We start from the raw sequence: 27,741 nt of genomic DNA, 5'->3' as shown, positions 1-27,741 counted from the left end.
CTGTTGTAAAACTCAATAAAATATTATTTAAAAAAAAAAAAGAAATGTAACTAAGTTGGCTGTCGGTTCAGTGACTAGGAGGAGAAGGCAATCTTCGTACAACACATAATGTATTTATAAAATTAATTGCCACAATATGTGTTGGTGGCAGCTTTAGATAGCTTTAGAAAAGGCCTTTGAAAGGATAGGAGAGCAATTAGGCATCTTCTTGTTCTGCATCTGATTAGAGACTTGTATATCTTTTCTGTGATGAGATGTGTGAGTTTTAAAGGTGTGTGGAATGAGTACATTTCTCCATTGGAGAGAAACTTTTCTCAGTGCAAGTTCACTGAAAGACTGAAAACGGGAAGCATAAAGCTTTTGGGTTCTCCTTATAATGTGTGAATCCATACTTTAGTTACTGAATGACTCAGCTCTATAAAGCCAACTGAGAATAATTATAGGGGTCATGAAAGAGATTGTCCCCATATTCATGGGTCCCATTACCTCTCTACCTCCTTCTTGATGCAAACTCCTCTGCAGTGGAGCAAAAGGGAAGTTTCATAGTGGTCACTGTTTGCCCAGATTGAGACTCCTTCCATTCATCTGTCACAGGAAACAACTATTCAGCCATCCAGAAGAAAAGGGGGAAAGGATATTACCTCAAGGACAATAGTTGGTCTCCAGAAAGCCATGCCCCAAGAAATATCACCCTCTTCCATCTCACAAATTGCCTGGAATAATGCTAGATTAATGCTAATAGCATACACCTGTGATTCATATACCATGGCGCCATCTTCCTTGGACAGAAAACCATATGAATATGCTGGATAAGACTAAAGGCCTGTCAAATCTAGCTTCTTATTCTCACATTGTCCAATGAGATGCTTTTGGGAAGCCCACAAGACAAGAATGCAACAGGTGCTTCCCACTTCTGATCCCTAGTCCACAGTCAACTTTGCTGTTAGCCCTTATCTGTCCTGAATTGTTCAACATTCAGTTTCATTAGATGATCGCTTTGGACCAGGAGTTCTGCTTTTAGGATACTCCACTAAAAGATGGATTATTGGCACCAACTTTCTAGTTTTACTTAGCCGCGGCAGCCAAAGCAGGGTCTCATGGAATATTGTGAGTTCACCTGGAGAATATGGAAGGAAGAAGGCACTGCAAACCCAGAGGTTTAAAGGTCAAAGGCGGCCCTCTGGATTGCACCAGAAACTAACTGGGAACCAGTGAGGAACTGGGAACTGGGAACTGACTTAACATTTTCTGTGAAGTCAATTCTAGTTAACTCTTTGTGTTCTGTGAAATACCAATGTAGGGGGTCTGTTACTTTTAGGAACGCCTTTTCTGGAAGGAGGGGCTGATCTACTATATGCAATGAAGCAGTTTCGGCCAATGGTACAGGGCAGGGTGCTGCTGCCTACCTGCCTTCTTTGTGAGGGGGGCCTGATCAGTTACAGTCTGTCCCTCTCTCCTGGTAGCTCCAGGCTGGGAGACCTGCCTCCCACCCACATCAGGCCTTCAGGTTCTAGTTAATATGTTTTAAAGGGGGTTCAATTTCAGGGTTAAGAATTTGTCAAGGATCTACAAGAAATGCAGCTGAACTGGTATTTGATAGCCGATATTCTTGAAGAATTTGTAAAAGTGGTATTTCCCTTTGTAGAACCCACATTGATCCTTCCTCAGCAAGCCTTCTCGTCTTAACAATGCTCTCCACCCATTGACCTTGGTCAGAAGTTAGATGCAGCAGGAACTTTCTTGATCCCTAGTGGGTCAGCAGTGTGATTTTCTCTTCCTTCAAGTCCTCTGGTAAGAACACTGATTTTAGTCAAAAGACATAGTTGACTAAATATTTCACTTTTTTTGTTTTTTGTTATCCAGTCTTGGTAACTAAACACCATTAAATGGTTTAATAACTTCATCCCTGCCATTTCCAATTACATCACTCCAAAGGCTAGATGGTAACTTCACATTTGTTGCTCGTTATGGATTACTATGAATAATGTTTACAGCATAGATGGACAATTGCATGCTGCCATCTGATATACCTTTAGTTTCTGCATCCAAAGTGCACAAGAGGGTGCAGGTGTGGTATTGTGCCCATTCAGTTTTCCAGCAGCGGGTACTACTGCCAACTGCTGTTTGGCTAGTGTAGCAATCTATGCAATAGCTCTGGCATGGGCTGGAGACAGCCATTCATATATACTTGCAGGTAGTGGCTAAGCTCCAGGATGAAATTCAAGCCAAAAGTGGATGAAATGAATAAAACATGGGATTTATGGAACTTGCTTCTTCAGCTGTGATAGCTACTATTCTGAACCCTGTAATCTGGTACAAATTGTAACCTTCCTTGGTTTTCCCAGTGTACCATGCTTTAAAGTATTATGCTAGGCTGTGGTTGGACTATGCTGAATATATTCCAGTTTTGGAGCAAAAGTAATGGTCTTACTGGGGTCAATTTGTGCAAATATCCACCTTCATTTGATTCCTTCCTCCTTTGATTGCTGCTTCTTCAGCACCATTTCACCTAATTTGTCTTTCTATGGGCAAGAACTGATGGATGTTATGATGATGCTATGCAGTCAAACAGACTTGGCTACATATTGACATCATGATGGGCAAAGGACAACAGTTGAAAATGAAGAGATAATGCTGCTCGGATGAATGATCCACCAAATCAGGGAGCACACAGTGGTGGTGGTGGTGCTGGTGTTAAATGAAATTTATACACTACTTGATTTTTTAAAAAACAACAACAACCCTCAAAGCAGTGTCACAATGCTTCAAGATCAATCGGATTTAGCCATATGAGGACATTCTTAAAGGTAAATGAAGTCAACTGATAATGAAAGCATATCAGTGAGAAGCATATCAGGGTGGTATACAACCATATTTTACTCAGTGTAAATCCATTAAAATTAAGGAGCAGGACTATGTTTGAACTGTTAATTTCCATAGGTCTGCTCTGAGTAAAACTTAGTTGAATACCACCTTAAAAATTCTGAGTGGGCTTCAACTAACCTGTCTTGCCAGCAGGGGCCCTGCTAATGAAATGGGACTTTCCAGCTCTGGAGGGGCCCTGTGGCCAGACATGAAGCCAGTAGTTAAGATTTCAAACCTCTGTTTGTTTGGAAATGCTACTCATTTTGTTTGGAAATGTCTCTCATTTTGGAAACAGGGATTTTCAAACTGAGAGTGAGGTTATAGTTAAGCAAAGTGCCATATTCAAGCACTATGAGCTCGATGGAGATGCAGACACACAAATACAATTTTGTCCTTGGCTTCACGAATCTAAACACGTGCAGTTGTATCTTTTATCCAAAGAATATATAATAAGTGGAGTGAAATAATTTATCCCCAAGAAGCCAGAGTGAGGTTTATGATTCATGAAAGCCGTAACAAGTATGCATATGAAGCTCTTAACCTTATGTGTATAGACTGAAGAAAGAGCTCTACTCCTTCTGTTTGAGATAAATTATACATACTTCTCCTGTACTTAAATATAAATTTTCCACATGCTTCATTTTGACAAATATTTCAGTTTGTAATTGAGGCTATGCTACCCAAACAAAGTTAACAGACAGGGAATTGGCATCATATGCAACAGCAAGGTTCACACTGCTTACATGACATTTAAAATGAGAGAGAGGAAAAAATAACTGGGTTTATATCTTATGGGCAGGGGTATCTTTTAATGATGGGGAGAAGAACAGTCCCCTGTTTCAGATCCCATGCAATAATGATTCCTCAAGGAATTCTTAACAAACCCTACTATATGTAATTGACCTTGACTGTGATGTCTACACAGCTCTTCTTCTTCTTCTTCTTCTTCTTCTTCTTCTTCTTCTTCTTCAATTGCATTGTATTGCACTGCAAAATTAGAAGTGCAGATTTTCATAGGACACCTCTGTTTCCGTTCACATACTGGGTGTAAGGCAGACTCAGGATGGGAGGAAAAGGAAGATTGGTCCTGCTGCTACACAATTCATCTTAAAGTGCACTGGCCATATGGAAGCTTCAAGCCCTACATGAATGTCCCTAACTATAGCGAAGCATGAAGCCTTGCAGAAGGCAATTTCAATGCCAAATGTCCACAGCTTTGCCTGGTTCAACAAAAATAGGGCTGGTATATCAAAGAATTATATATAGCTGTATATGATAGCGTCTTCTACTATTTCAACACAGAAATGGGAGTAGTTGTCCCTAATGAAATGCTCTCTTGTAGTAAATGAAAGATAAAGTTATGGAAATTGGATGTGTTTTAAAATGTTTTTGTTTTTTCTTCTTGTCTTGATGTATTGTTTTTTCTTTCTATTTTTGATGTATTGTTTGTAAAAAAAAATTATTGTTTTTTTTCTTTCATATTTTCTCTTTTTTCTTTTGTAACTATAAAACCACTAATAAATATTATTATTAAAAAAAGAAATGCTCTCTTGTATACAGTAATAAACTATACAGAGTAAAATTTCATATTCAATCTGGCAAAACTACTCTGCCTTGTTTTACTTCTGAAATTTGACTGGTTGAGAGCATTATGCACTACACTAGACTGCTTACCACAAGTCCCTTTGACATGAGAATATAGGAAGATTCACACACACACACACACACAAACACTTTTTGAAGTTTCTAAACTGTGCATACTTATTTAGCCTACTGGAAGTACGGTAACAGAATAAACATACTTTCCATACTGAGAAGTTAATTAAATTATGGCAATATCCAATCTTGTGTACAACTGTATGGAAGATTTAGGAGAACAATATAGTTTTTAGTCCAGGACTTGGGGAAAGAAATTTATCCATGTAAATGTATTTCTGTCAGCATTGGGACTGGATGTAGGTGAATGCAGAAATAGCTCATTTGCCATAGAATTCACTGGATAAGACTGGACAAATCATTGTCGCTTAGCTTAATGCCATGCTTCCAACATGGTTGTGATAAGACGAGGCTTGTAAAATACTTGCATACTGTAAAAATGTTATTAAAAAGACTAGAAATCTCAGAAATTTATCAAATGGTATTGTTTTGAATGCAGCTTCTGTTACAATACCAGGATTAACACATTGCAAATTCAAAGTGTTTTAAAAACACCAACACCACCAAACTACAGTATTCCCCCTTCCCACCCCAGCCTCTTTCTATGTTTCTCCCCCCCCCCTTTTTTTTTTTTGGCTCTGAAGGAAAAATGGTAAACGCTAATGTCCTTATCGTGAGTCACTTGGCCAAGACTTCCCTAATGTGATGCCACCTGCATTACTTAGGATGTAATTACAGTACTTGTCTAGTTATCAACACTTAACTCGCTCTTGGATGAAAGAAGGACCTAGAGAATTGTCCTTCTGTTTTCTTTCTTTACAGAAGTTTCTGTGCCTCCTTAAGCAAACTTAACAGGGACTTACTGAAAGCTTTCTGAAATCATTCTTGAAATATGGTATATAATCTCCTGAGATTAACTCTGTGACAAAATTTAAATGCAAGTTTAATTTGGCACCTTCCACTTAACTGATTCCAAACACATAAAAATGCTTCAGTTAAGTACTTAAGATGACATTTAATTGGTCTCGAATATGATACCACTCTGTATAAAATCTTTGTGCTGCTTAAAAACTTTAATCACTGCTTTTCAAGCAAGGCTAGATTTACCCTCCACTAGCATCTGTGGGCATATAAAAGCTTTAAAGTGGTACCAACCTGAGGGTGGGGGGAAATACATTGCTGCTCTTACAACTTCTCTGTAACTTCTGCTTGGCAGCAGCACTTTCATTTAGAAAGAGTTCTATAAAAAGAACTAGCAAAAAGGGTGTTTTTGTGTGTGTAGTGTTATTTCGAATCACATGGGGGAAATGAATAAGCAGCTGGAGAAATGAGGCAATTCTTGCTTTTGATGGCGATGTACAAAATTATATGTGATAGGATACTAGCTTCCTTAGGCCACAATCCAAAACAGAAGCCCTCTTAGGAATAGACCCATTAAATCGATGGATCTAACTTAGTAAATATTGAAATGGCTCTACTCTGAGCATGGCTGAGCATAATCTTAGGTGTGCGGAGATGACGCTTGCCTTTTTTCACCCGCACACAAACCCATTTATATTTATTGTTGATTTATTTTCCATTATTATTTTGTTCAGACTGATTCCTAACCATTTTGGGAGCTATGGCTGAGACACATGAGTGAAAGAATGAATGAATGAATGAATGAGTGGATGAATAAGTCCATTGATTTCAATGAGTTTAAGTGTGCCTCACTCTGGACTGGATTGTGGCCTTTGGATGCATACAAATGTACTGCTGTGAATGGCAGAGGCAGTTTTACTGCTTTGTAAACAGATCACAAGTACCAGTGTTCCAATATGAGCTCTTAAAAAAAATCATTCAGGTTTTCAACACGGTAGAGTATGAATACAGAAGATTCATTACAGAAGGAACTGTTGGGAGGTTCTTTGTAATAAGCCAATTTCCCCCAAATTCTGGATTGGTTTGTAGCAACTGCTTTAAAAAAACAACACCACCATATCTTGCGTTTGTGTGATTTTTTTTAATGAGAGGAAGAAGAATGAAACGCATAATCATGCATAAAGTGCTATACCTTTTTTTCCAGTGTCAGGGAGAGGCAAGACTAGCACCTGAATCAATGTTCAATTCAGTTACGTAAGCCATAGTAGTAGTAGTAGTAGTAGTAGTAGTAATAATAATAATAATAATTTATTATTTCCCCAACCACTCTGGGCCGCTTCCATAGAAACCAAAAAACACTAAAATATCACACATTAAAACCTTCCCTGAACAGGGCTGCCTTAAGATGTCTTCTGAATGTCAGGTAGTTGTTTATCGCTTTGACATCTGATGGGAGGGCATTCCACAGGGCGGGCGCCACTACCAAGAACGCCCTCTGCCTGGTTCCCTGTAGCTTTGCTTCTCGCAGTGAGGGAACCACCAGAAGGCCCTCGGCGCTGGACCTCAGCGTCCGGGCAGAACGCTCCTTCAGGTATACTGGGCCGAGGCCGTTTAGGGCTTTAAAGGTCAACACCAGCACTTTGAATTGTGCTTGGAAACATACTGGGAGCCAATGTAGGTCTTTCAAGACCGGTGTTATGTGGTCTCGGCGGCCGCCCCCAGTCACCAGTCTAGCTGCCGCAATCTGGATTAGTTGTAGTTTCCGAGTCACCTTCTAGGTAGCCCCACGTAGAGCGCATTGCAGTAGTCCAAGCAGGAGATAACTAGAGCATGCACCACTCTGGCGAGACAGTCTGCGGGCAGGTAGGGTCTCAGCCTGTGTACTAGCTGGAGTTGGTAGACAGCTGCCCTGGATACAGAATTGACCTGCGCCTCCATGGACAGCTGTGAGTCCAAAATGACTCCCAGGCTGCGCACCTGGTCCTTCAGGGGCACAGTTACCCTATTCAGGACCAGGGAGTCCTCCACACCAGCCCGCCCCCTGTCCCTCAAAAACAGTACTTCTGTCTTGTCAGGATTTAACTTCAATCCATTAGCCACCATCCATCCTCCAACCGCCTCCAGGCACTCACACAGGATCTTCACCGCCTTCACTGGTTCTGATTTGAAAGAGAGGTAGAGCTGGGTATCATCTGCATATTGATGGACACCCAGTCCAAACCCCCTGATGATCTCTCCCAGCAGCTTCATATAGATGTTAAAAGGCATGGGGGAGAGGACGGAACCCTGAGGCACCCCACAAGTGAGGGCCCAGGGGTCTGAACACTCATCCCCCCCCCCCCCACTTTCTGAACACGGCCCAGGAGGAAGGAGCGAAACCACTGTATAACAGTGCCCCCAGCTCCCAGCCCCTCTAGACGGTCCAGAAGGATGTTATGGTCGATAGTATCAAAGGCCGCTGAGAGATCCAGCAGAACTAGGAAACAACTTTCACCTTTGTCCCTAGCTCGCCGGAAATCATCAACCAGTGCGACCAAGGCAGTTTCAGTCCCATGATGAGGCCTGAATCCTGATTGGAAGGGATCCAAATGGTCCGCATCCTCCAGGCGTGCCTGGAGTTGTTCAGCTTGGTAAGAAAAAACGATCAACTGTGGTTTGCCAGAGACAAGGATTGTGAGCTGGGCGCATAAGGGAAGGAGGGAGGGGCAGGAGGGAGGCTGTCAGACCAAGGTTTGTACTGAATTTTTAGTCATCTAAGATTTAGTTGTGCTAACTCAACAGTTGTACAACTTTGGTCTCATCCACACTGTTGCTTGTCCCGTGACTAGAAAGCGCAGATCCCAGCAGTCTTGCCTTGGCACCACTGCTTTCACCAGGAAAACCAACTTTTTAGTGCTGAATCAGAGCGAGCATCAATCTGGAGAAAACCTGATTGAAGTTTGCTCTGTTCAGCAGTCAAAAGTGGGTTTTCCCAGAGGAAAGTGGCAGGGCAACCAGAAGTGTGGATGAGCCCTTTGTCCAGCAATCCAGGACTGAATCCTAAGGACCATGTCCAGCATTCCCATCTCTATCACGCTCACTCAAAAGCTGCTCCTTGGCATCAAGAGACCTTTTGCAAACACAGTCGATTTGATTTGGTTCAAGAGACTATGGTAGCTAGAGAAAATGGGGCAATCACTTCCCTATTTGGTCTGCCAATATCAAATGTTCTTTTTTGATTCAAACAAGGCAAAGAGTGCATAGGATGTGTTGCTTAATAAACAGATTTGAGAGAAGAACAAAGCAAAAAAGCAGACATCTTGCATCACTTCCGTTGCTGGGAACCCCCTCATGTAATGCAACCAGGGCCAGATTTACAACAAAGCTACTGAAGGTAACAGGGCCCTTTATATGTCCAGCTGTCCTTTGTCAACAACAAATTGTCGCTGTTTTTTGTGTTGAATATATGCTATCTGGTAATTTATGGCCCTAATAGGTATCTAAAGCCATTTGCACATAACACAATATGTATTTTATCAAAGTAATTGATAGAGAAATGAGCAAAACAGTGATATTTTAGGGAGCAGGCTAGCAAGCGGGGCCCTTACTTACATCATAGGAGCCTACACAACACAAAACACTGTTGCTGTATGCAGGTTTTATTTGCTTTTTATCTTATATTTTGGAAATGTAGATCCAGTTGTTTTTTCCCCTTTAATTTTTTTGGGTGCCCCCGAGGGAGTGGGGACCTAAGCTATAGCTTATTTAAAAAGGCAAAGGTACCCCTGCCCGTACGGGCCAGTCTTGACAGACTCTAGGGTTGTGCGCCCATCTCACTCAAGAGGCCGGGGGCCAGCGCTGTCCGGAGACATTTCCGGGTCACGTGGCCAGCGTGACATCACTGCTCTGGCGAGCCAGAGCCGCACACGGAACGCCATTTACCTTCCCGCTAGTAAGCGGTCCCTATTTATCTACTTGCACCCGGAGGTGCTTTCGAACTGCTAGGTTGGCAGGCGCTGGGACTGAAGAACGGGAGCGCACCCCGCTGCAGGGATTCGAACCGCCAACCTTTTGATCGGCAAGCCCTAGGCGCTGAGGCTTTTACCCACAGCGCCAGCTTATATGTAAGTCCAGCACTGAATGCGACTCCTGTAATCGTCAGTATGTAGCACCTTCCATGGTCTTGGTCTATGCTGAGGTTAATGGAGGAGAGTTTCCAAGCCCCTTTTATATCTTACAAACATAAACCTTCTCAGAGACTATGTGACTAGACACCCGCACTCCTTTAACAGGTGGCTGACCTTGAAGCCCTGCCAAGAGCTTCCCATGACAAAGTGATAGATAACGTATTAGCCACTTTATCAGCAAGTGCCTGAACACAAGCAATGTGGCTGGCTAACTGCTGTACAGCAGTGGCTTCTCTCTCACCCAGACCCCCACTCCAAGGAAAGGTGTGGGCACAGGAGGAGCAATTGCTGTATAACACTAACTCCTCACAACACAAAGGTCTCCTGCATTCCCATTACACCATGTGCCAGCAGAAACACTTTCCATAATCTTTAACGGTCTCTTTCCATCCCATCCATGGTCTGGTCCTGTTTAAACTGAATCTTGCATCATTGCCAATATATTTCACATTTTGAAAGCCTTAAAATTCCAGTGTTTGGACAAATTGTGTGGAGTCAGATCTCTGGAGCTGCACTACATCTATATGTGGGAAAATATACTGCCACAAAATCTTTGGTGCCACCAAGTACTCCATGGGAGAAGCTGGCTGATTGGACTTGTCAACTGCACCATCACCCCAGACTTCTTCTGTGCAGAGTATTGTAGCTTTCCAGACGTTGGAAGGCAAGCTGAAATATTTGACAGTGGTAGAAAAATTGTTTTAAAGCGTCTGTGTCCATAAGATCCACTCTAATATTGGTTGTCCCATGATCTTAAAGCAGCATTTCAACTCCACCCTTGCTATTACCGGCTACTTGGCAGGAGCACTTCTCTCTAAAAGTGTTTTAGTGCTCACAACTGACGGTAAGCCGTATTTTATCTATCTAATGTGTAATTTAATAAGCCAACGTGCAATTATTTGAATTAATTGGAAGATGTGTAAGAGCTTTTTTCTGTTGTAATGCACTTTGCTCGTCATCTTTAAATGCACATTTATATCTAGTGATCTATAAATATTTGAGGTATATTTATGCAAATTGGAGAGACTTCCAAGCCGCTATAGATAGTTTGCAAGGGTGTTTATAGTGCAAATTCACACTGAGTGCATCAAGCAGTGTATGCTAAAAGAGAATTATTAAGGTTTAGATTGTTTTTGTGGGTGTTTTGAAATAAGCCCTGTATTTATGTTTCCACTTCTTGTAAATGCGAATTTGATACCAGCCCAACTACGGGCATGCTTGGTTTAAAAGGGATGTGATAGTAGGAAACTGATGGACATGCACTTTGAAACACCTTCTTGCCCCGACTGAGTCTTTCTGGTGAAGATCCTGGCCATTTTCCTGCCATCCCAACAGAGTGAAGCTGAGACCTGTCAGCAGGATGGATGGGACCAAAGAGGAGAGCATTTCTACCATTTTGTCTGTTTATCGCTTCTTTGGAACCTGAAAAGTAAAAACACAGATAAGTGGCATGGAAAATGCCTCACACAGGACAGATGAGTATTGGCTTAATGGTGCCTAAGAAAGCACTTTCTCTCCTACAGACTCATTAGTTCACTGAGAAAAATCAGTTCCCTGCCCCAATGGTATTGCAGGGTCCACAGATTCACTTAACTGTTGCTTGAAGTAGAGCTTGTAGCCTTATGGCACCTGCTCTGTAGAATGCTCTGCCTCATGAAGTAAGGCGGCCATTTTGAGTCTTGATGCCCATTCAAAGCTTTTCTGTTTCCCAGGCATTTCCAAAATGTTGGTATTGTTTATGGTTATCCACAGATCTTTGTGTGGTCTGCTGGACTGGTTTTATTTTATACACACACACACATTGGACTTCTTTGGGGAGTTTTTTTTCTTAATATGGTTTAGCATAAATATGAAGGGCAATAAACAGTTCAAAATAAATACATACGGAAAATGTGACAACATACTTTTCCTTCTGAGAAATCTACGCTCCCTTTCATCCCATGGAAGCACAAAATTGAAGAGGACGTAATGGTTCCAGAAAAAGCAAAAATGGATGAAGAATTGGAAGAGCAAGAACTTTTAGAAGACATCTGAAGGCAGGGAAGCTTTTAATGTTTAATAGGTTATTGTATCTTAGTGTTTTGTTGGAAGCTGCCCAGAGTGGCTGGGGAAGCCCAGCCAGATGGGCGGGGTATAAATAATAAATTAGTAGTAGTAGTAGTAGTAGTAGTAGTAGTAGTAGTAGTACATGTGCCTTCAGAGCTTCAGGAGAGGCCCTCTTTGTTGACCTAACTGCAGCTGAGGTACAAGGGATGGATGCAAGGGAGAGAGTCTTCTTGGTGCTGGCCCTTTATCCCTAGAACTATCTACTTCCAGAGGAGCATCTTGCACCATGGTTATGTTTTTCTGGCAACAGCTGAAGATACACCTTTTTTGCACAGGCCTTTGAAACCGCTAGGTTTTGTGTTACTGATTTGCTAATTATATATTGTGTTGAGGCTGCTGATTTATGGTGGGATTTTGTTATCTGACTTCTAATTATCGTGCTGTGTTAATTATTTGTTTTATTTAATGGTTTTCTGGAATGTGTTATGTGATTTCTGTGACCCACCCTGGGACCTTATGGTGAATTAATAGCAAGAAATTGAACCAGTCAAAAAGGAAAAGGGGAAAAAGGGGGGGCGACTAGAAAGCTCATGGAGACACAGTTTTGGTGGGGAACAAGGAAGAACTGTCAATTAACGCAACAGTAGAGAGTACAGAGAAGAAAATTAAAGAGGAGTGAGAATATAATTAAGAGGAACCCACAATCTCCTTGGCTAGCTTGCATCACTTGTGTGTTTCTCGAACATTTGCTACTGACATGTAATTTGCTCCAGGGTGAAGCAAAGTCAAGAAGTTCTATATTCTTTCATTGGGTCAATAGTTACCGTTCCTTACTCTAACTTCTTAAGTTAACCTCGGTCCTGGCAGAGGCTTTTAATTTTTAAAAATTATGTTTTGTATGACTTTCCTGAAACTGCTTTGAGAGGCACCTTTGAAAGGTATCTGAAAAGTGCTATATAAATGTTTGGAACAGAACCATGAAGCTGAAGGCCTCTGGTCAATGTGGGAGATTCATAGATGGAGCATTGTCAGCAAGCGGCTATCTAGTCTCTGGATGATGACCTCCAATGGAGAGAGAGCTGTCCTCCCACACTGCCAGGTTACTGGCTCCGTTGTCTAACAGCTCTTACTATTAGAAAGTTTGTCCGAATGTTCAACACAAGCTACTCTCCTATGACTAAACTCCATTGAAATCAGAGTTGCCCACCTAGGTGACAATGAGCAAGTCCTTTGTCCTCTTCTATGTGATAGCCCTTTGGATATTTGAAATGAATAAATAATATTGCAGTAAGATTATTTTATGTGTGGTGCACTCATGAGTTCTTGCACCTTAGCAAAAGATCCCACAAAGACAACTTGGTGCAAACACACGCACAGTTGCATTGAGTTTGCTTTTTGCGGTACTTTACCAAAGCATACAAGTGTACAGGATACAAGAAGGTTTTCCTCGTCTTTATTAACCCACCATTTTGCAATTAAAAAGCAAAAAACCAGCTTATTTTTCATTACAACAACAACAACAACAATTTATTTATTTATACCCTGCCCATTATGTGTACAATTACAGTGAAGTCTCCATTTTTCAGTTGAACACGTGTGCTAAGGAGTGTGGGGAGAAAATCACGAATTAATGGAAGTAACAGAAAGCTGCAGCACAGTTCATGTGCCAAAATAAAAGAGGAACAGTTAGTGAATTCCTTATACATTGGTTCCACTTTGAAACCAGTTCATTCGGAACTCCAAAATTGGGAGAGAATTCAGATGAAGAGAATTTTGGAACCATCCCTAGATTTGACTAGCCTGGGAGACTCTATGTCAGCATTCCAGATGTCAAGTAGGGAGAAATGGAAACCAACAGAAAGATCTCTCTGAAGCCACAGCCAGATAAGCTTGGGGGAAAGGGGAAGCATTGCTGCTGCAGTGATTGGGAGTGATGGCACTAGGGCAAACTTTTAATGAGCCAGGGCCAAACTCTGGTGGCATTTGGGCTTGGCTTGTAGAAAGCTGGGGTGTACACTGCAGTGTGCAAACTCTTTAAGTTCACCCAGCCCTCTTCCGACATTCACTGTTGCTAGAGATTTGGTGTAGGATTGGATGAACCAGTTACATCATGCCGTGAATCTTCATAACTACCCTACAAAGCACTGATAAATGGTGGCTGCCTTGCCCAAAGCATCGAGCTTCACAGCTGAGTGACAGAACTGCATTGCATCACAGTCTTCCACCTTCAGCTCTCTTCCTTCTGCACCATTCTGGCCTTCAAACCAACTGCATTGATCTACTCAGATAACCGGTGCTTTTCAAATGCCATGGGATGCATGGCAAGCTTTTCGGTGCAAGCTCCCAGTTGAAAAGAGAGGAGAGGAGCACAAGCAGAACTAAAGCTTTCCAAATAAGACACTAAATTCATGATTTATTTATTTTTTAAATCCTAAAAGTCTTGCCCCACAGTCTTCAATCAACGTTATCCCCATCTCAGTGCACCTATTGTCTATTATGAATCACTGGCAAGGCACACACCATATAGCTTTCTAAGCCTTCCAGTAGGATGTTGACAAATTGCAGAGCTTCCAGCTGTCCAATGTCAGTGCTCTTTTCTTATTCTACCTTCTGCACTCATTTTCTAAATCCAGATGTGGAAAGAAATCTGATACTTGGGTTAGGGAAAACAGTGATGACTACTTGCAGTCACAAGCGGTGTATTTTTCCTCCCCAACGTAGCTAATGGATCAAGAGGATCCAATGTCTTCAGATTCAAACTAAATTCTGGCAACAGGACCCCAATGTTTAATTCAGCAAAAAGAAACATCAACGGTACTCCGTCCACAGCCAGCATATGGGTCATGTGTGACTTCCTAACTATCAGGGTAACTACATTATATCTACAGAAATTCAAAAGGTGTACTGCTGAGCCATTGGTATAATATTCTTTATTATAGGCTGATAGCAGAACCTTCTGGTGGAATCTCCCTGCTATTGGGCTCCTAAGAAGTCCTGTTCTCCTTGGTATGTGGCTGCACTACTTACCGTGGGCTAGAATACAAAATACCAACAGGTGGCATTAACCTTTAAAGCCCCAAAGACTTGAGACCTGGGCCGCCTTCTTCTGTAGGTTCTTCCCTGCATGCTCCAGCCATCAGCTGAGGCCCCCTGCTCCAGATTCCTCAACTCTGTGAGGAATGGCTGCAGGTAACCATGGTTTTTTGGTTGGAGTAGTGCCCTGTGGAACTCCTTACCAAGTGAGGGGCACCGGGCCTCTAGGTTGCTAGTTAAAACATGGGGCTTTAAAAAGACATTTGGCTGATTCATTTCTTTTCCTGGTTTATTCTGGTGTGACTGTCTTAGAATTTGTTATTGTGGCTTTACACTCATATTTTGATCTTATGACTAGGGTTGGAATGGGGACTGAGTGCATATTTCAATGCCTCTGTGATGTTTGGTGGTTTGTTAGCCACCTTGATTTTCTTTTGAAATATCGGTGGGATATGAGGTTAAAAAAAAATTAAAAATAGGCAAACAGCCTAATATGTATTGAGTACAGAACATGCCTTATATGGGACATCTATTGATTAGTTGGCCCAGAGTGTGGGGAGACAGCCTTTTAAGTCTTGGTTAAAGAAAGAAAAACTTTGGTGGAAACAGGAGATAAATCTCAGAAAACTTCACATTATGTATCAAATTGGGTGAGAAAGATTCTCTTTATTCCTTCACCCAACTAAGGGATATGTAATCCTATTGAATGCATATTTAAAAGACAATCCAATATGCATCATCATCATCATCATCATTATTATTATTAGGGTATAGTTTTAAGCCACTGAATAAATTAACAGAGCATGTTCTTTGGTGCAGACCCATTAATTTAATTTTACCATGCCTGTGCATATGTGAGTATTCTGAGAATATCGCCTACCACAGTTTAAGTTGGTTCCAATATCATAATGCAGATACTCATGGAGCTGTAGTGAAGCCACATCCTGTACTTTGTTTAATACCTGTGAATTCCCAGAGAAGGTCACCATAGATTGCACAACTTATGAGCCAATATGCCAGCCTTATGTCATAGAGGGACACGGGAGGTGCTGTGGTCCAAACCACTGAGCCTCTTGGGCATGCTGATCAGAAGGTCGGCAGTTCAAATCCTGGCAACAGGGTGAGCTCCCTTTGCTCTGTCCCAGCTTCTGCCAACCTAGCAGTTCGAAAGCAGATCAGTGCAAGTAGATAAATAAGTACCGTTGCAGCAGGAAGGTAAATGGTGTTTCCGTGCGCTCTGGCTTCCGTCACGATGTTCTGCTGCTCCAGAAACAGTTTTGTCATATTGGCAACATGATCCAGAAAGATGTCTATGGACAAATGCAAGCTCCCTCAGCCTGAAGTGAGATGAGCACTGCATCCCATAGTCGCCTTTGACTGGACTTAACCATTCAGGGGTCCTTTACCTTTTCCGATAGAGGCATCACACACACATTCTCTAGAGGGTCTAGTTTTATGAGTTATCTTCACGTTTTTATTTTTTTGGAGTGTCAGAAATAACACTGTGACCCAAGTGATTCAACGAAAATACTCTGTACTTAAAGATTTAAGAATTCTTTTATTTTTAGCTGATCAAGTCCAAATTCCATATGCAATTAAATACAGTAGATTTTGGTGGTAAGCTAAAAAACACGAACCCCAGCTCATACAGGACAGTATTTTAGCACTGCAGAAATCCCACTGAGAAACAGACTTATACATGTCTTAAGTTCTTTCTGAACTGAGACCAGATCTTGTTATGTGTTATAAAGCGTTTTCCTTACACGGTCCCTGAAAAATGCAGCAGTTTGTTCTGATGAGTTGGCAGAGCTACTGGAGATCTGGTGCAGCCTAGTAGTCAAGGGACTGAGCTACTAGGATATCCCCACCTTTGCCATGAACTCACTAGGCATCCTTCGGCAAGCCAGTCTCTGCCAGCCTCAGTCCCATCACCATTTGCAAGAAAGGCGATAATAAGGAGGAAATCACAACCCCGAGAAAAGCCCTTTTTTAGGGCAAGACCAGGGCACCCGAAATGACCGCCATACTCTTGTGCAAAAAAAAGGGGGTGTCCTGGAACAGTTGAGAGGTATGCCAACATTATGTAGACTCCTACTGGAAATCACGAAGAATCACTGTTAGCCAGTATAGATCAGCATTCCCAAACCTAATGCCCTCCAGATGTTTCAGACTACTATTCTCATCTGTCCTGACCATTGGCCTGTCCGGACCTGGGGCTGATGGGCTTTGCAGTTCAAAACATCTGGATGACACCAGCTTGGCGATGGGTGTTGCAGACAGTTCTGAGCTACATGGACCAATGGTCTCATTCAATCTGAGGCAGCTTTCTATTTGGAAAGGTGGTAGTATATGAAAGTTTTCTCCCTTTCCCAGACAGTTCTCCACCCTACTTCCCCCACCTGAATCTGCCTTTTTCAGTGAACAGTATAGTAAAGCAAACACTTCAGAAAAAGTTTTCCGCCATGAAAACAGCACTAATGCGCTAGCCATAATATGTGTTGCCCATAAAACACAAATGCAAGATGAAATAATGCATCACTTTTATATAGATTCAGAGTGTTTGAAGTGCTTCACATCCATTACCGCAGTATTCCCTTACAGAAAACCCTGCAAAATAAGTCATCCCCATGCCATGGTGCAAAGATGGGACTGGCAGAACAATCATATAAGTATCTGTTCAGACATAAGCTCATTGAGTTCAATGGAACTTGAGTGAGTGTAGAACTGTATAGCTTTTGGGAACTTGCCTAACATTGTGACCTGCCTAAGATCACTCCAGTCTGAGCTGAGATAGCATGTGATTTTGGAAATTTAGAGCACCTGAAAGAGCCACATTTGGTATAATGCACACAAATTTCTCTGAATTTAACAGGACTACTTGAAATCAGGGATTTGATAGAATCATTTGTAGCCCAAGCTATAACTCTGAAGCTGAGCTCAGAATTCATCCAAGTTTTCTGAAAGGTTGGAGGTTGTGGGACCCACCAGAAGGCTGTGGGAGGTGTAATATATTTGAAGCTACAAATGATAAAGTCAGGAGAACATTATGAGGCTGGATTCATGTGAATATTACTCCGAAGGAAAGGGATATTTGAACTGAGTTAACTTCATCCAGTCAGTGAAGGCTGGATGTGTATTTATATCTTATCAGGAAAACTCTTCAACGTATATCTAGATCACAGGCCCAACTAGATTTGGAAACCTCAAAAGCAAAGGCTTCAGAATGCAGCTCAAAGACAGGGGAAGATGCTCGGAAAGATGTAAGTTTTTGCGAGCCCTGAACAGCAACGTCAGATTCCTGTTCTAGCCTGCCGGGAGCCCTGCAACATTTTGCTGTGAAAGGTTTCTCATACTGCAGGGGAGGGAGGGTACCTGTGGCCCTCCAGATATTGTGAACTTCAACTTCCATCAGCTCCAGCCAGCATGGCCAGATGTCAGAATATGAGAGATAAAGTCCAACCGCATCTGAAAAGTTTGATTATAGTAGACACAATATTGCGATAATCTATTGCCATTTCCTTTGTTATGATTATGGGGTTTGTTTACATTTCTTGTTTCTCTGTACACGGGATACAGAAATATTTTAAAAAATCAATCAAGCTGTTACCAAACAATAACAGTATCTAGCAAGTCACGTGTTTCCCTTCCTTTTAATACTGAATAAGGCATGGCTTCTGATCATGCCTCTAAGCTGCGCAGCAAAGCTGGAATGCCCAAGAGCCCGGCAGTGGTTTTGGAATACTTGAAGTCACCTTCAATTTCTAGAGATCAGGCACCCCTCTTCTCTTGTATATCTGAGTGCCTTGAAAATCTAGTTCTTCTCTACAGCTTTAAATGTGGGGTTATAAATGGAGGTTTCTTATTGTTGTTTTATGCTACTTCTGATTTTATTATTGTTGTTGCTGACTGTATATTTTTATTATAGATGTTGGATTTGTATTTTTTAAATAAATGTGTAAACCACTCTGTGGATGGCCTTCTTGAAAAGCAGAGTATAAATTCTATGAACAAAATGGTCCTAATTTATCACACACGCCTCAGTTTCCACCCCAAATTTTTCCATTGCTAAGGGCAATGAGCGGCAGAGACGGGAACCAGGAGTCAGGGCCAAAGAGCAATCGGGATCAGAGAGTGAACCAAGAGGCAAAACCAAAGAGCAAGACCAGAAGCACACCAGTTGTTCAGCAAGAACTAGACAGAAAACCACTTGTTCGGGAACACCGCCACCTAGACAGGAAGAACTCTTACACTACTTCCTGCCCAGGAGATGGCCAATCAGGGGGGTGGAGCTAGTCTAGAGCTTGGAAGGTTCTTCACTGAAAAGCTGCAGTTCTGTGCTTCACCACAAGGGCTAATCATCAGCGATTCCTGACCCCCATACAAGCAGCAATCAGTGAAGAGAAACAGATAGGCTCTACTGAAGCACCCCACACACATTGACTTCCTGCCCGGTAAGTGGCAGTGCCTCTGCTGTCAGGAGACCAGGTGCATGGCACTGCCCATTTGTATCAACCACTCATGATATGGCGTCCAGGTCTTTGCCTCCTGGATTGCTTTCTGAACCCTTCTTGCTGACTCCTTCTGACTCATACATACTACAGGGAGGCAGAAATGAATATACCCCACACAGGTTTGGAGCCTGGTGAGCTGCTTAATACTCACCCAGCTTTGAACCTTAGTAGTCACATGATAAAGCAATTTTACTACAAGGCTAGGCTAGGGGAGCAGGAAGCTAGTTCTATATCTTAGGGGTGGTAAGTCAACTAAGTCTTATTCACTGAAATTTATGAACATGACTAAGTTATGTCCATTAATTTCAATAGGACTACTGTAAGTACAACTTAGCAGTGCACTATTCTGCTATTGAAGAGGGATTTTCTAGTAATTCCCCTCCTTGCACAATTTATTGGAGACCCCCAGCTTATATTATCATAATGTTCCTGTAGAGATTATGAAAATATACTCTAGTGCCAAAATGTCAGGACTACCTTAGGAATGGGCAAAATATCTCTACCTCATTCTCAAACTTCCCACCAGTTTTGTCTCACTTGTTTCAAAGATTTTCCCTTTGACATTCCCTTTCCAGAAGTGTGGTTTGGAAAGACCCAAGCCTACATAAATTTGGGTATTTAACTGATTGTTAAAATTTCATAAACTTGCGGAGTACATGTACATGTAGTGTACAGAAGGATCTTAAAGCAGGGTTCTTTACATTCATCAATGCAATAAATTGGAATGCAGTCAAGATAGAGTATTTAAAACTCCTTCGAAATGGAAGTGCAGAGGTTAGGGTATGCATTTCAAATGGCAATGTAATTATGTAATTACAGCTGTTAGAATAATCTCATTTTATGCTTTAGTTATTCTCTCCCCACGCCCCTTTGTGACTTCAGTCAGTCTAAATTGGTGGTAAGCATCCCCTTCTTGTATGATGAATTCAAATTCATATCTGAGAACAGGACTAAATGCAACACTACTCAGTTTGTAGTTTCAAGTATGTTTCCGCCCATGAGATTGTGAACTTGAATTCTCCCTTAGGGAAGGGGCATAGCCCAGAAGCAGAATGCATACTTTATGTACATAAGGTATCAGCTTCAGTCCTTGACATCTTCCTTTAATGGATCTCAGATCATAGGACTGAGACTGCAACAAAGCTATTGCCCGTCAGAGTATATAGCCTTGGGCTAGATGGGCCCATGGTCCAATTCAGTATGAGGTTGCTTCATTTATTCATATTCCCTAGGCAGGGTTTCCCAGCTGGTTTGGGGCTACAACTACCATCATCCCTAGCTAGCAGGACCAATGGCCAGGGATGATGGGAATTGTAGTCCAAAAACAGCTAGCAACCCAAGTTTGGGAAACTCTGCCCTAGAACAAGGGTGAGAAACCTTTGACCCTTCAGCTGTTGCTGGATTACAGCTCCTCTAATCTCTGAGCATTGTCCATGGTCAACTGGTGTTCAGCCACGCTGCCTTTTGAGTCTAGGCCCTAGATTGGTTCCCCAAACTGGTGCCCTCCTCATCTTTCATACTATAACTGTCATCCACCTGACAAGCTTGGCCGATGGTCAGGGATGATGGGAACTGTATCCCTAAAGTTATGGAGTGCCATGTGCACCAGGTTGGAGAAGGCTGACAGCCTATAGTAGAACTTGCAATAGTACTTTTCTACATCACTGTGACTATGAAAGATATCCCAGCTTTGGTAACAGCATCTCACTAAGACCACTGCTTATAGCAAACCACAAAGAACGAGAGTGAATTTTTATATACTGATCAGTCATTGCTACAGTCCAAATGAAAGTTTCCTGGAAAGGCTCAAACCCGACAAGTTTTATCCTATTGTAAAAGAGCCTGCTGCAAAATGATTTCTCCACGGTTTGGTATTTCTCCAGCTCTGTTGTGTTCTTTCAAAATGTGATTCATTGAGTTAAGCAGGTCAAGTTCCTGTGGGTGCAGTATATGCCATCCACTGGAAATTAAAGACCAGAAAATTAACAGGGTTTGTTGTGTTACAAAGCTGAAGACATTTTATCCGCATGCTCCTAGAAACACATCCTGAGCTAATGGAACACAGTGCTATATTCCAAGTCATATTTATACTTGCAAAAGCAATGAGTGTACTTCAGTTAAGCTCACTTGGCAACTATCTTGCCAGCTTTTTTTCCTCCTTGGCTTTAAGTGATACGGACAAGGTGTGCTTTAAAGATAATGGGCAGAGTTGCCAAATGAGCCGGTTTAATCATGGAAGTCCTGACATGGGTGAATGTGAAAATATGGGATTGGGGGTCGGGGACCAAAAACAAAAACCTAAGCTGCAATGGCTGCAATTAGTGGGTTCTCCCCCCCCCCCCCCGCTTCTTTCCAAGTGGTCCATAATTTGAACGTGGTTCATCAAGAGGAACCATCCTGAACCAATAGTTGAAAACTAAAGGGCTGGCAGATGCTGTAAAACCCGGGATGAGCGGTTAATATTAGGGGTTTATATATACATATATATAGCCAAATGGATTAATGGATCAGCTCATGCACTGCATCAGGAAACAAAAAGAGTACCTTCCATATTTCAGTGCACAATGGGGACAGTAACAATAGAAAGAGGAAATTCCTAATTGGGTGCAAAGAGGTGGGTAGCAGTGGAGACAATTGCAGCTCCTTTTTAAAGACCGAAGTTCACAGCAAGAAGAAGAAGAAGAAGAAGAAGAAATAGGTGCCTTCCAAGCACCAAGTTCTCTATCCGAAATAGACTATGGGAGAGAGGAGACGAAAGAGTGTGTATGCGCTCGCCTATAATTGTTGATTTCAGTTTGTATTAGTTCTGCCTAGTCTCTTTTCAGCACTTTAGTTTCTGCTAATGGAAAATCAAGCCCATTATATGGTAAACGTGGGAAGCAAGTACATTAATAGTGGGCACTGACATTAATTCAGATTGTAAACAATTCACTACTGTTACCACTACATGCTAAATTATGTGTCATTTGTTGCTTTCATAGGGCTATTTCCTTCACGGCTTTTTCGGGGGTTTTTTGTAACAGAAAGCATAGAGATTTTTCACAGTTGTCTGCTCTGATAAACAACTATTTTGAAATCCTCCCTTAGACCCTAAAGAAAAACAAATATTACTTGCAAACGCTTTCCAACCCAACCATGTCACCGAAGTTCATTGCAATTCAACTCTGACTCTGTACTTCGAGAAAGTTAAGCAAGGCGGGGGGGGGGAGATATGGGGAATAATCGGATGCAATAGGTAGGCAGAAAATAGCGCTTATTTATACTGGAGCACGTGTGTCAGCGGTGCTTCTTTCCCCCAGCTATACACACATTCTGCCCCCCCCCCCGTTCCCCCCTCTCTCTCACACACACACGCACGTATATGCACGCACGCACACCCACCCACTTTAACTGTGCTTTTGTGTTTTGTCAGAATTAATGAGAAAAGTTCCCTTGCCCTAGGGGTAATTAGTGTCCTTGGAGTTAAATAAGCTAATACTTAGACACCTCTGGCACAGGCAATTATGTTTGTGTATTGAATAATTGATTCAAAGAGGGGGGGAAGGGGGGTTGCTAATCAGATCTGAGCATAATGAATTGATTTAATTAACAGGGGAATCTGAGGGTCCCTGGGAAATGTGTGCATTTATTCAGCAGCAGGAGAGAGTGCAGGCACATAAATTGAGAGAAAGGGCAGCAAGCAAGCGCATTTGCTTCAGCGATAGGCTCGCATCTTTCCAGCCTCTCCTCCGCCTCCCCCCCCCCCGGCCGCCGCTCCTCTTTTGAATATAATTTTAGATTTAGAGTGAAATCAAGAGAAAAGCACTTTAGAAGCTTGTCCGGCTCTGCAGTAGCAACAGCCAAAGAGGGTTTAGCGGAGGATCCCATGCGCTTGCATTAGGATCATTAGGGGGCTCTTGTTATTATTTATTATTTCGACTGCGTGGAGGTTACGGGGAAAGGGACGAGCAGGAGAGAGAGAGAGAGAGAGAGAGAGAGAGAGAGAGAGAGCGCCCTCGATTCGTCTCCCTCCTTTTCTCGATGCGTGCCATTTCCAAACTGGCATTCGAGTTGCAGCCCCAGAAGGAGGGTGGGTGTCTCTGAGGTTGCTGCCGCCGCCGCCGCCGCCGGGAAAAGAGAGAAAGCTAGAGAGGGAAAGCGATCGAGCAAGAGCGAGCTGGCTCTTCGGGGGTTCGCCTCCTGTAATTCTAGCTGAGCGCGATCTGGGTTAAAAGTCGTGCAACTGTAGCCGGCTTGGCCGGGGTGTGCATGTGCAAAAGGGGGGTGGGGTGGGCGGCAGGGGGAGAGCGGAGGAAAGAAAAGGCGAGAGTGTGGGGCGGGGTGGGGGGGAGAGGGGGGAAAGAAGAAGAAGAAGAAGAAGGGAGGACGCCGAGCCGGGCGCATTCCCCCTCCCGGGCGGCCCGCTTTGCAAACACTCCTCTCTCTCCCCCGCGTGCTCCTCTTCTGCCGCCGCCTGCCCTTTTTCCAACGGAGCGGAGGAACAGCGAACCGGCGGCTTGGAGGGCGAGCCGGCCACGGAGACGGAGCGGCGGAGGCAGCCGATCCCCGCCACAATGGTGCTGGACAAGGAGGACGGTAGGTGGCGGGTGCGGCGGGGTGGGCGAGAAGAAGCAGGAGAAGCGGCGGCGGGGGGGGGGAGCTGTGGCGAGGAGCGAGCGTGGCTCCCGCTTGCCCTTTCCACCCTCCGTGCCTTCCTCGCTGCTGCTGCTGTGCAGCTGGCAATAAGGCACCAGAGCGGGGAGAGAGAGAGAGAGGCTGCCTCCGGGCGACGTGCGCGCGCGGGGCTGGCTGAGGGACATTTCTGCAAAGTGCACGGCCCGTCCCCTAGGCGCCTGTGCAAAGAAGAAGCCCGCGGCTTCTCTCTCTCTCGCTTTGCCCTCCCGCCTTCGGGGCTAGGATTCCGAGGATTTGCCCAGGTGCTGCTATCTTGTCTCTTTCCCCCCTCACAGGACCCCGAAATTGTCATGTTGCGAAGGGAAGCCAGTCCCGTCCTTCCCTCCCGCCTGCTGCGTCTGCTCCTGCCACTTTCTTCTCCCGTCCCCGGATTAGCTCGCCTGTCCTTTAAAAACCCATTAGTTCCTCTCGCGAAATAATGTCGCCACCTTGCCTCGCTCTCTCTCCCCCGCCTCCTCTTATTGAGGAGAGCCGGCTTGGCTAAACGGCCTCGCCAAAAGGCTCCCGGGTGTTTTCAACGGGGAAACGGGGCTACTTTGAAATGTTCGAGAGAGCGCTTCTGAGGCCGAGCTGAGGGGACAAGGTGTGCGTGGAGAGGAGAGGGAGGGAGGGAAGAGAGTGGTAACTGCGTGCAAGTTTCGAAGAAGCGTGTGGTTATTGTCAAGACTTGCTGGGAATTCAGGCAGGGCTCACTTGGGGGTAGCGAGGGAAGGCCGGAGTTTGAAGCGAGAGTTAAAAACACTGTATAAGCTAATGAAAAGGGCAATTGCTGAGGAGGCGGAAGGGACGTCGCCTCTGAAGAGACGGAGGGAGCTCTCCCCAGGGGTAAATAGGCTCCTGGAAGTTGGCGTGTGTTGAGACTCAAGCGAGGATAAGTTAAGAACAGTGGCGTCTACTTAAGCAGTAATTTTAGCTGTCAGACCCGGCTGTAGCACTTTTTTGAGTTAACCATCTGAGGCGGCCTTTGTCCCAGCTGCACTTTAAAAACAACACCACAATAAAGTCATGGAGCAAAGCTTGAGCTTTCGTTTCCCCCCTCTCCGGCAAGAATATGTTGCTTTTTCGTTTTACAACAAAACTATTTGTCAGCACAAACCTAATAAAGCTTCTCTTGCTCATTGTGCAAGGATTACTGTTGGATTTGGTTGTTGTTGTTTTTTTGAAAAACCTACGTACTTTTAAGTTTGTGAGACAAATCTCTCTTCTGCTTTTGCAGCTGGGAAAAAAGATTGCTGGTACTGTATGGTTCTCAAAATGCAGCATCCTTGGACATCACTGCATCTCGACATGAGTTGGGTTGCTGTTTTTTTGGGTTTTTTAGGTGTGCACCTAAGGTTTCAAGGTGTACACCTAAAACATGTACAAGTGTTACTGTAAACAAACAGGTGTCCAAAAACCCATGTACAGCACAGACACATGAAAACCAGATTGGATGTAGCTCCTGCCTGAGGGTGAAATTTAAGAAGAGTGCTGAATCAGGCCATTGGCCCACCTGGTCCAGCATCCTGTTCTCACAGTGGCCAAGCAGGAGAGTCCTCTCCCCTCCCATGGTTTCCTAGCCTAATATGTGAAACTGTTCTTTTAGTAGGTGAGAGGGTCTGGCGCTGTACCATTTTTGCATGGCACGTTCATGAGCAACCTTTTCGTCTTCTGAGTTTTCATTTGAAGCATCAGGGCATAAATATTCCGTCACAGAGCTTAGCTAGGGAGCACTGATGCTTTCCCTTTGCAGCACCAGTGTTTCAACACAGAGTTGCGCTCTCTCATAATTTTTCCTTAGTTACTCAGTTATAGGGCTGGAAAGGCTTTCTTCGATGGAGCTTACTTCCAAGTAAGAGGACATTACATTGCATCTTTAAGCATCAAAAGATGCTCAGGGCCATGAAAGAGAAATGCTGTCCTTAGATGTAAAATGATGTTTTGGCCTTGATAAAGTTATGGGAGGACATGAAGTTTGGGACATGAAGTCGTCATCCCGTCCCCCGTCCCCTGATGAAAGTACTGTTAAAGTAGCATCCCTTTATGTGTTTTGCAAGAACATAATGGTAAGAGAAAAGTTTCATCCTTCTTTCCAAGGATGTATCTTCTGAGTAAAGCTTAATAAAATGGAAGCATTGCCTTCTCTGATGTACCTCGTTATGAAAGCTGAGAACCAACGATATAAACTGGGGCTGGGGGGGGGGTAGGAGCAGGAGCACAATCCTGTGCCTGTTTCATGACTCTGCCTTAATACCAGAGGGCAGAACTTTGTGCACTTAACGAGGTTAACCCATCTATGGCTGTGCACTAATCAGGAGAGGAATCTAGCTGTCATACATTGAAAAATGCATGATAGTTAAAATTTATATGCTATTTGTAAGGCCATAGAGCAAGGCTGTGGGGCAAAGTAAATCAATCAATCAATCAATCAAGCCCTAGCTCCTGGTTGCTAAAAGCTCTTAAAATTGTTATTACCAGGTAGGAATTAAATATCTTTTCATCTCTATGAGAGAAATGTGGCATATGTTTCTGTCCCCAGTACTGAGATCTCAAATATTTTCAGGGTAGGGTAGGTATGCCTAGTTGTCTATATGCCCAAACTGGAACTTTTGTTGCTATCATGTCCCCCCCCCCACCACCAGCAGATATCTGAAACTTAAACACTGTTGTCTCAATCTTGTTTTCTAGCAATTGAGGTTTTCCCTCCCAGTCATCAAAACTTAGGCCTCCGTCATAACAAATAATGGCTATATCTATGAACAAGTTCATTTAGGACTTGGGTTGAATCCCCATAGTAACTACATATGAATTTTAAAAAGCCTCCGCCTTGTCTATTCCCCTAAAGACAAAGATGTAAGAGGTTAACTAATGTCAGTATAATTAAGCAAGGTTAATTCATTGCTGTTTTGTTCCTGTGGGATTTTACTTGCATTTCCATCTGCTCTGGTTTTGATGGTGTGAACTGCACCAAATCATCCGAGTGATGTTGAAATGTTACAAATTTTGTTTTACTAGACAAAAAAAATGGGTCTTTTTTTTCCTTGATCCTTTTAAATAATAAGCTGGGTGACATTCTGTCCTCCCTTAACTTTTTTTTTTTTTTTTTTTTTTTGCCAAAGGGAGCCTTCCAGCCTATATCTGTTTAAATCTGATTGACGGGTCAAACAGCATGATGCTGCCTCCACAGAGGTAGTAAGGGAAGCAGGTGAGCTACTAGGAAAGACTGAGATCTAAGGAGAGTTTCCTAATGGGGGTATTTGGGTTCTTTCAAGTATTGCAGACATACTCATTAAACATAAGGAGCTCAGGGGCTGGAATGATGGTGGTGTAAGGAAGTGAAACTAGAAACATTGATTATCCAGACAGTTCTCAACAGCCCTCCTTCCAGGAGCTCTCACGAATGGCTGTATAAAAGGAAATAATGGGGATGGTAGTGAAGGTAAAGAGGAAATTAGAATGGGATGCACTTAAAAAGAAGAAATGTTAAGGAACAAACCCCTGATGAGAGGGATGTGGAGATCAGAGTAACAAACTGAAGCGGCGCCTGGGAAATTTTTCAGAATTGTTTGTAAGGAAGTTATTCCAGCAGAGAAATTTACGTCTGTTGAAATGTGTCTCAGAAATTAAGGGCAGAAGCTGGGAAAAGAAACTTGAAGGTTTGCCCCCCCCCCTCCATTGGGGGTTTGCGTGCTGTTCTACACTAATATTTCTCTTTCTTCTTGATTGGGCTCCAGTTGTTGCTAATCTGCAAACATTAAAGGGAATGTCCTATTGCTACATTAAAAGTAAGAGAAATGGAAGTTTTTATTGGCCTTTGGTATTCCTCTGTAAACTAAGGTGGAGAGATCGTGTTAATGATACTTTCAGGAAGTCTTGTTTATGGGCAGAAGGTCAAATTGTCACTTTAGCTCTAACAGTCTTATCATTTCATCTCATAAAGTATCAGCAAT

The 27,741-nt window shown here is 43.1% G+C and overlaps 1 protein-coding gene and 1 long non-coding RNA gene across 2 annotated transcripts in view; both read left to right on the top strand.

Moving 5' to 3' along the window:
* LOC310666311 overlaps positions 1 to 27,741 on the top strand; it is a 446,582-nt gene that overhangs the window by 146,474 nt on the left and 272,367 nt on the right. The gene's annotated exons all lie outside the window — the stretch shown is intronic.
* LMO1 (LIM domain only 1) overlaps positions 22,839 to 27,741 on the top strand; it is a 101,977-nt gene continuing 97,074 nt past the window's right edge. Inside the window, exon 1 of the mRNA XM_083412412.1 lies at positions 22,839 to 23,713. Within this exon, the coding sequence (XP_083268538.1) occupies positions 23,692 to 23,713 (22 nt within the window). The 5' untranslated portion in view covers positions 22,839 to 23,691. The remainder of the gene's footprint in view (positions 23,714 to 27,741) is intronic.

This window comes from Podarcis tiliguerta, assembly GCF_965153285.1.
Source record: "Podarcis tiliguerta genome assembly, chromosome: 1".
Taxonomy (NCBI): domain Eukaryota; kingdom Metazoa; phylum Chordata; class Lepidosauria; order Squamata; family Lacertidae; genus Podarcis; species Podarcis tiliguerta.
The sequence above is the reverse complement of the archived record's forward strand: the minus strand, read 5'-3'. Positions and strand labels throughout refer to the sequence as shown.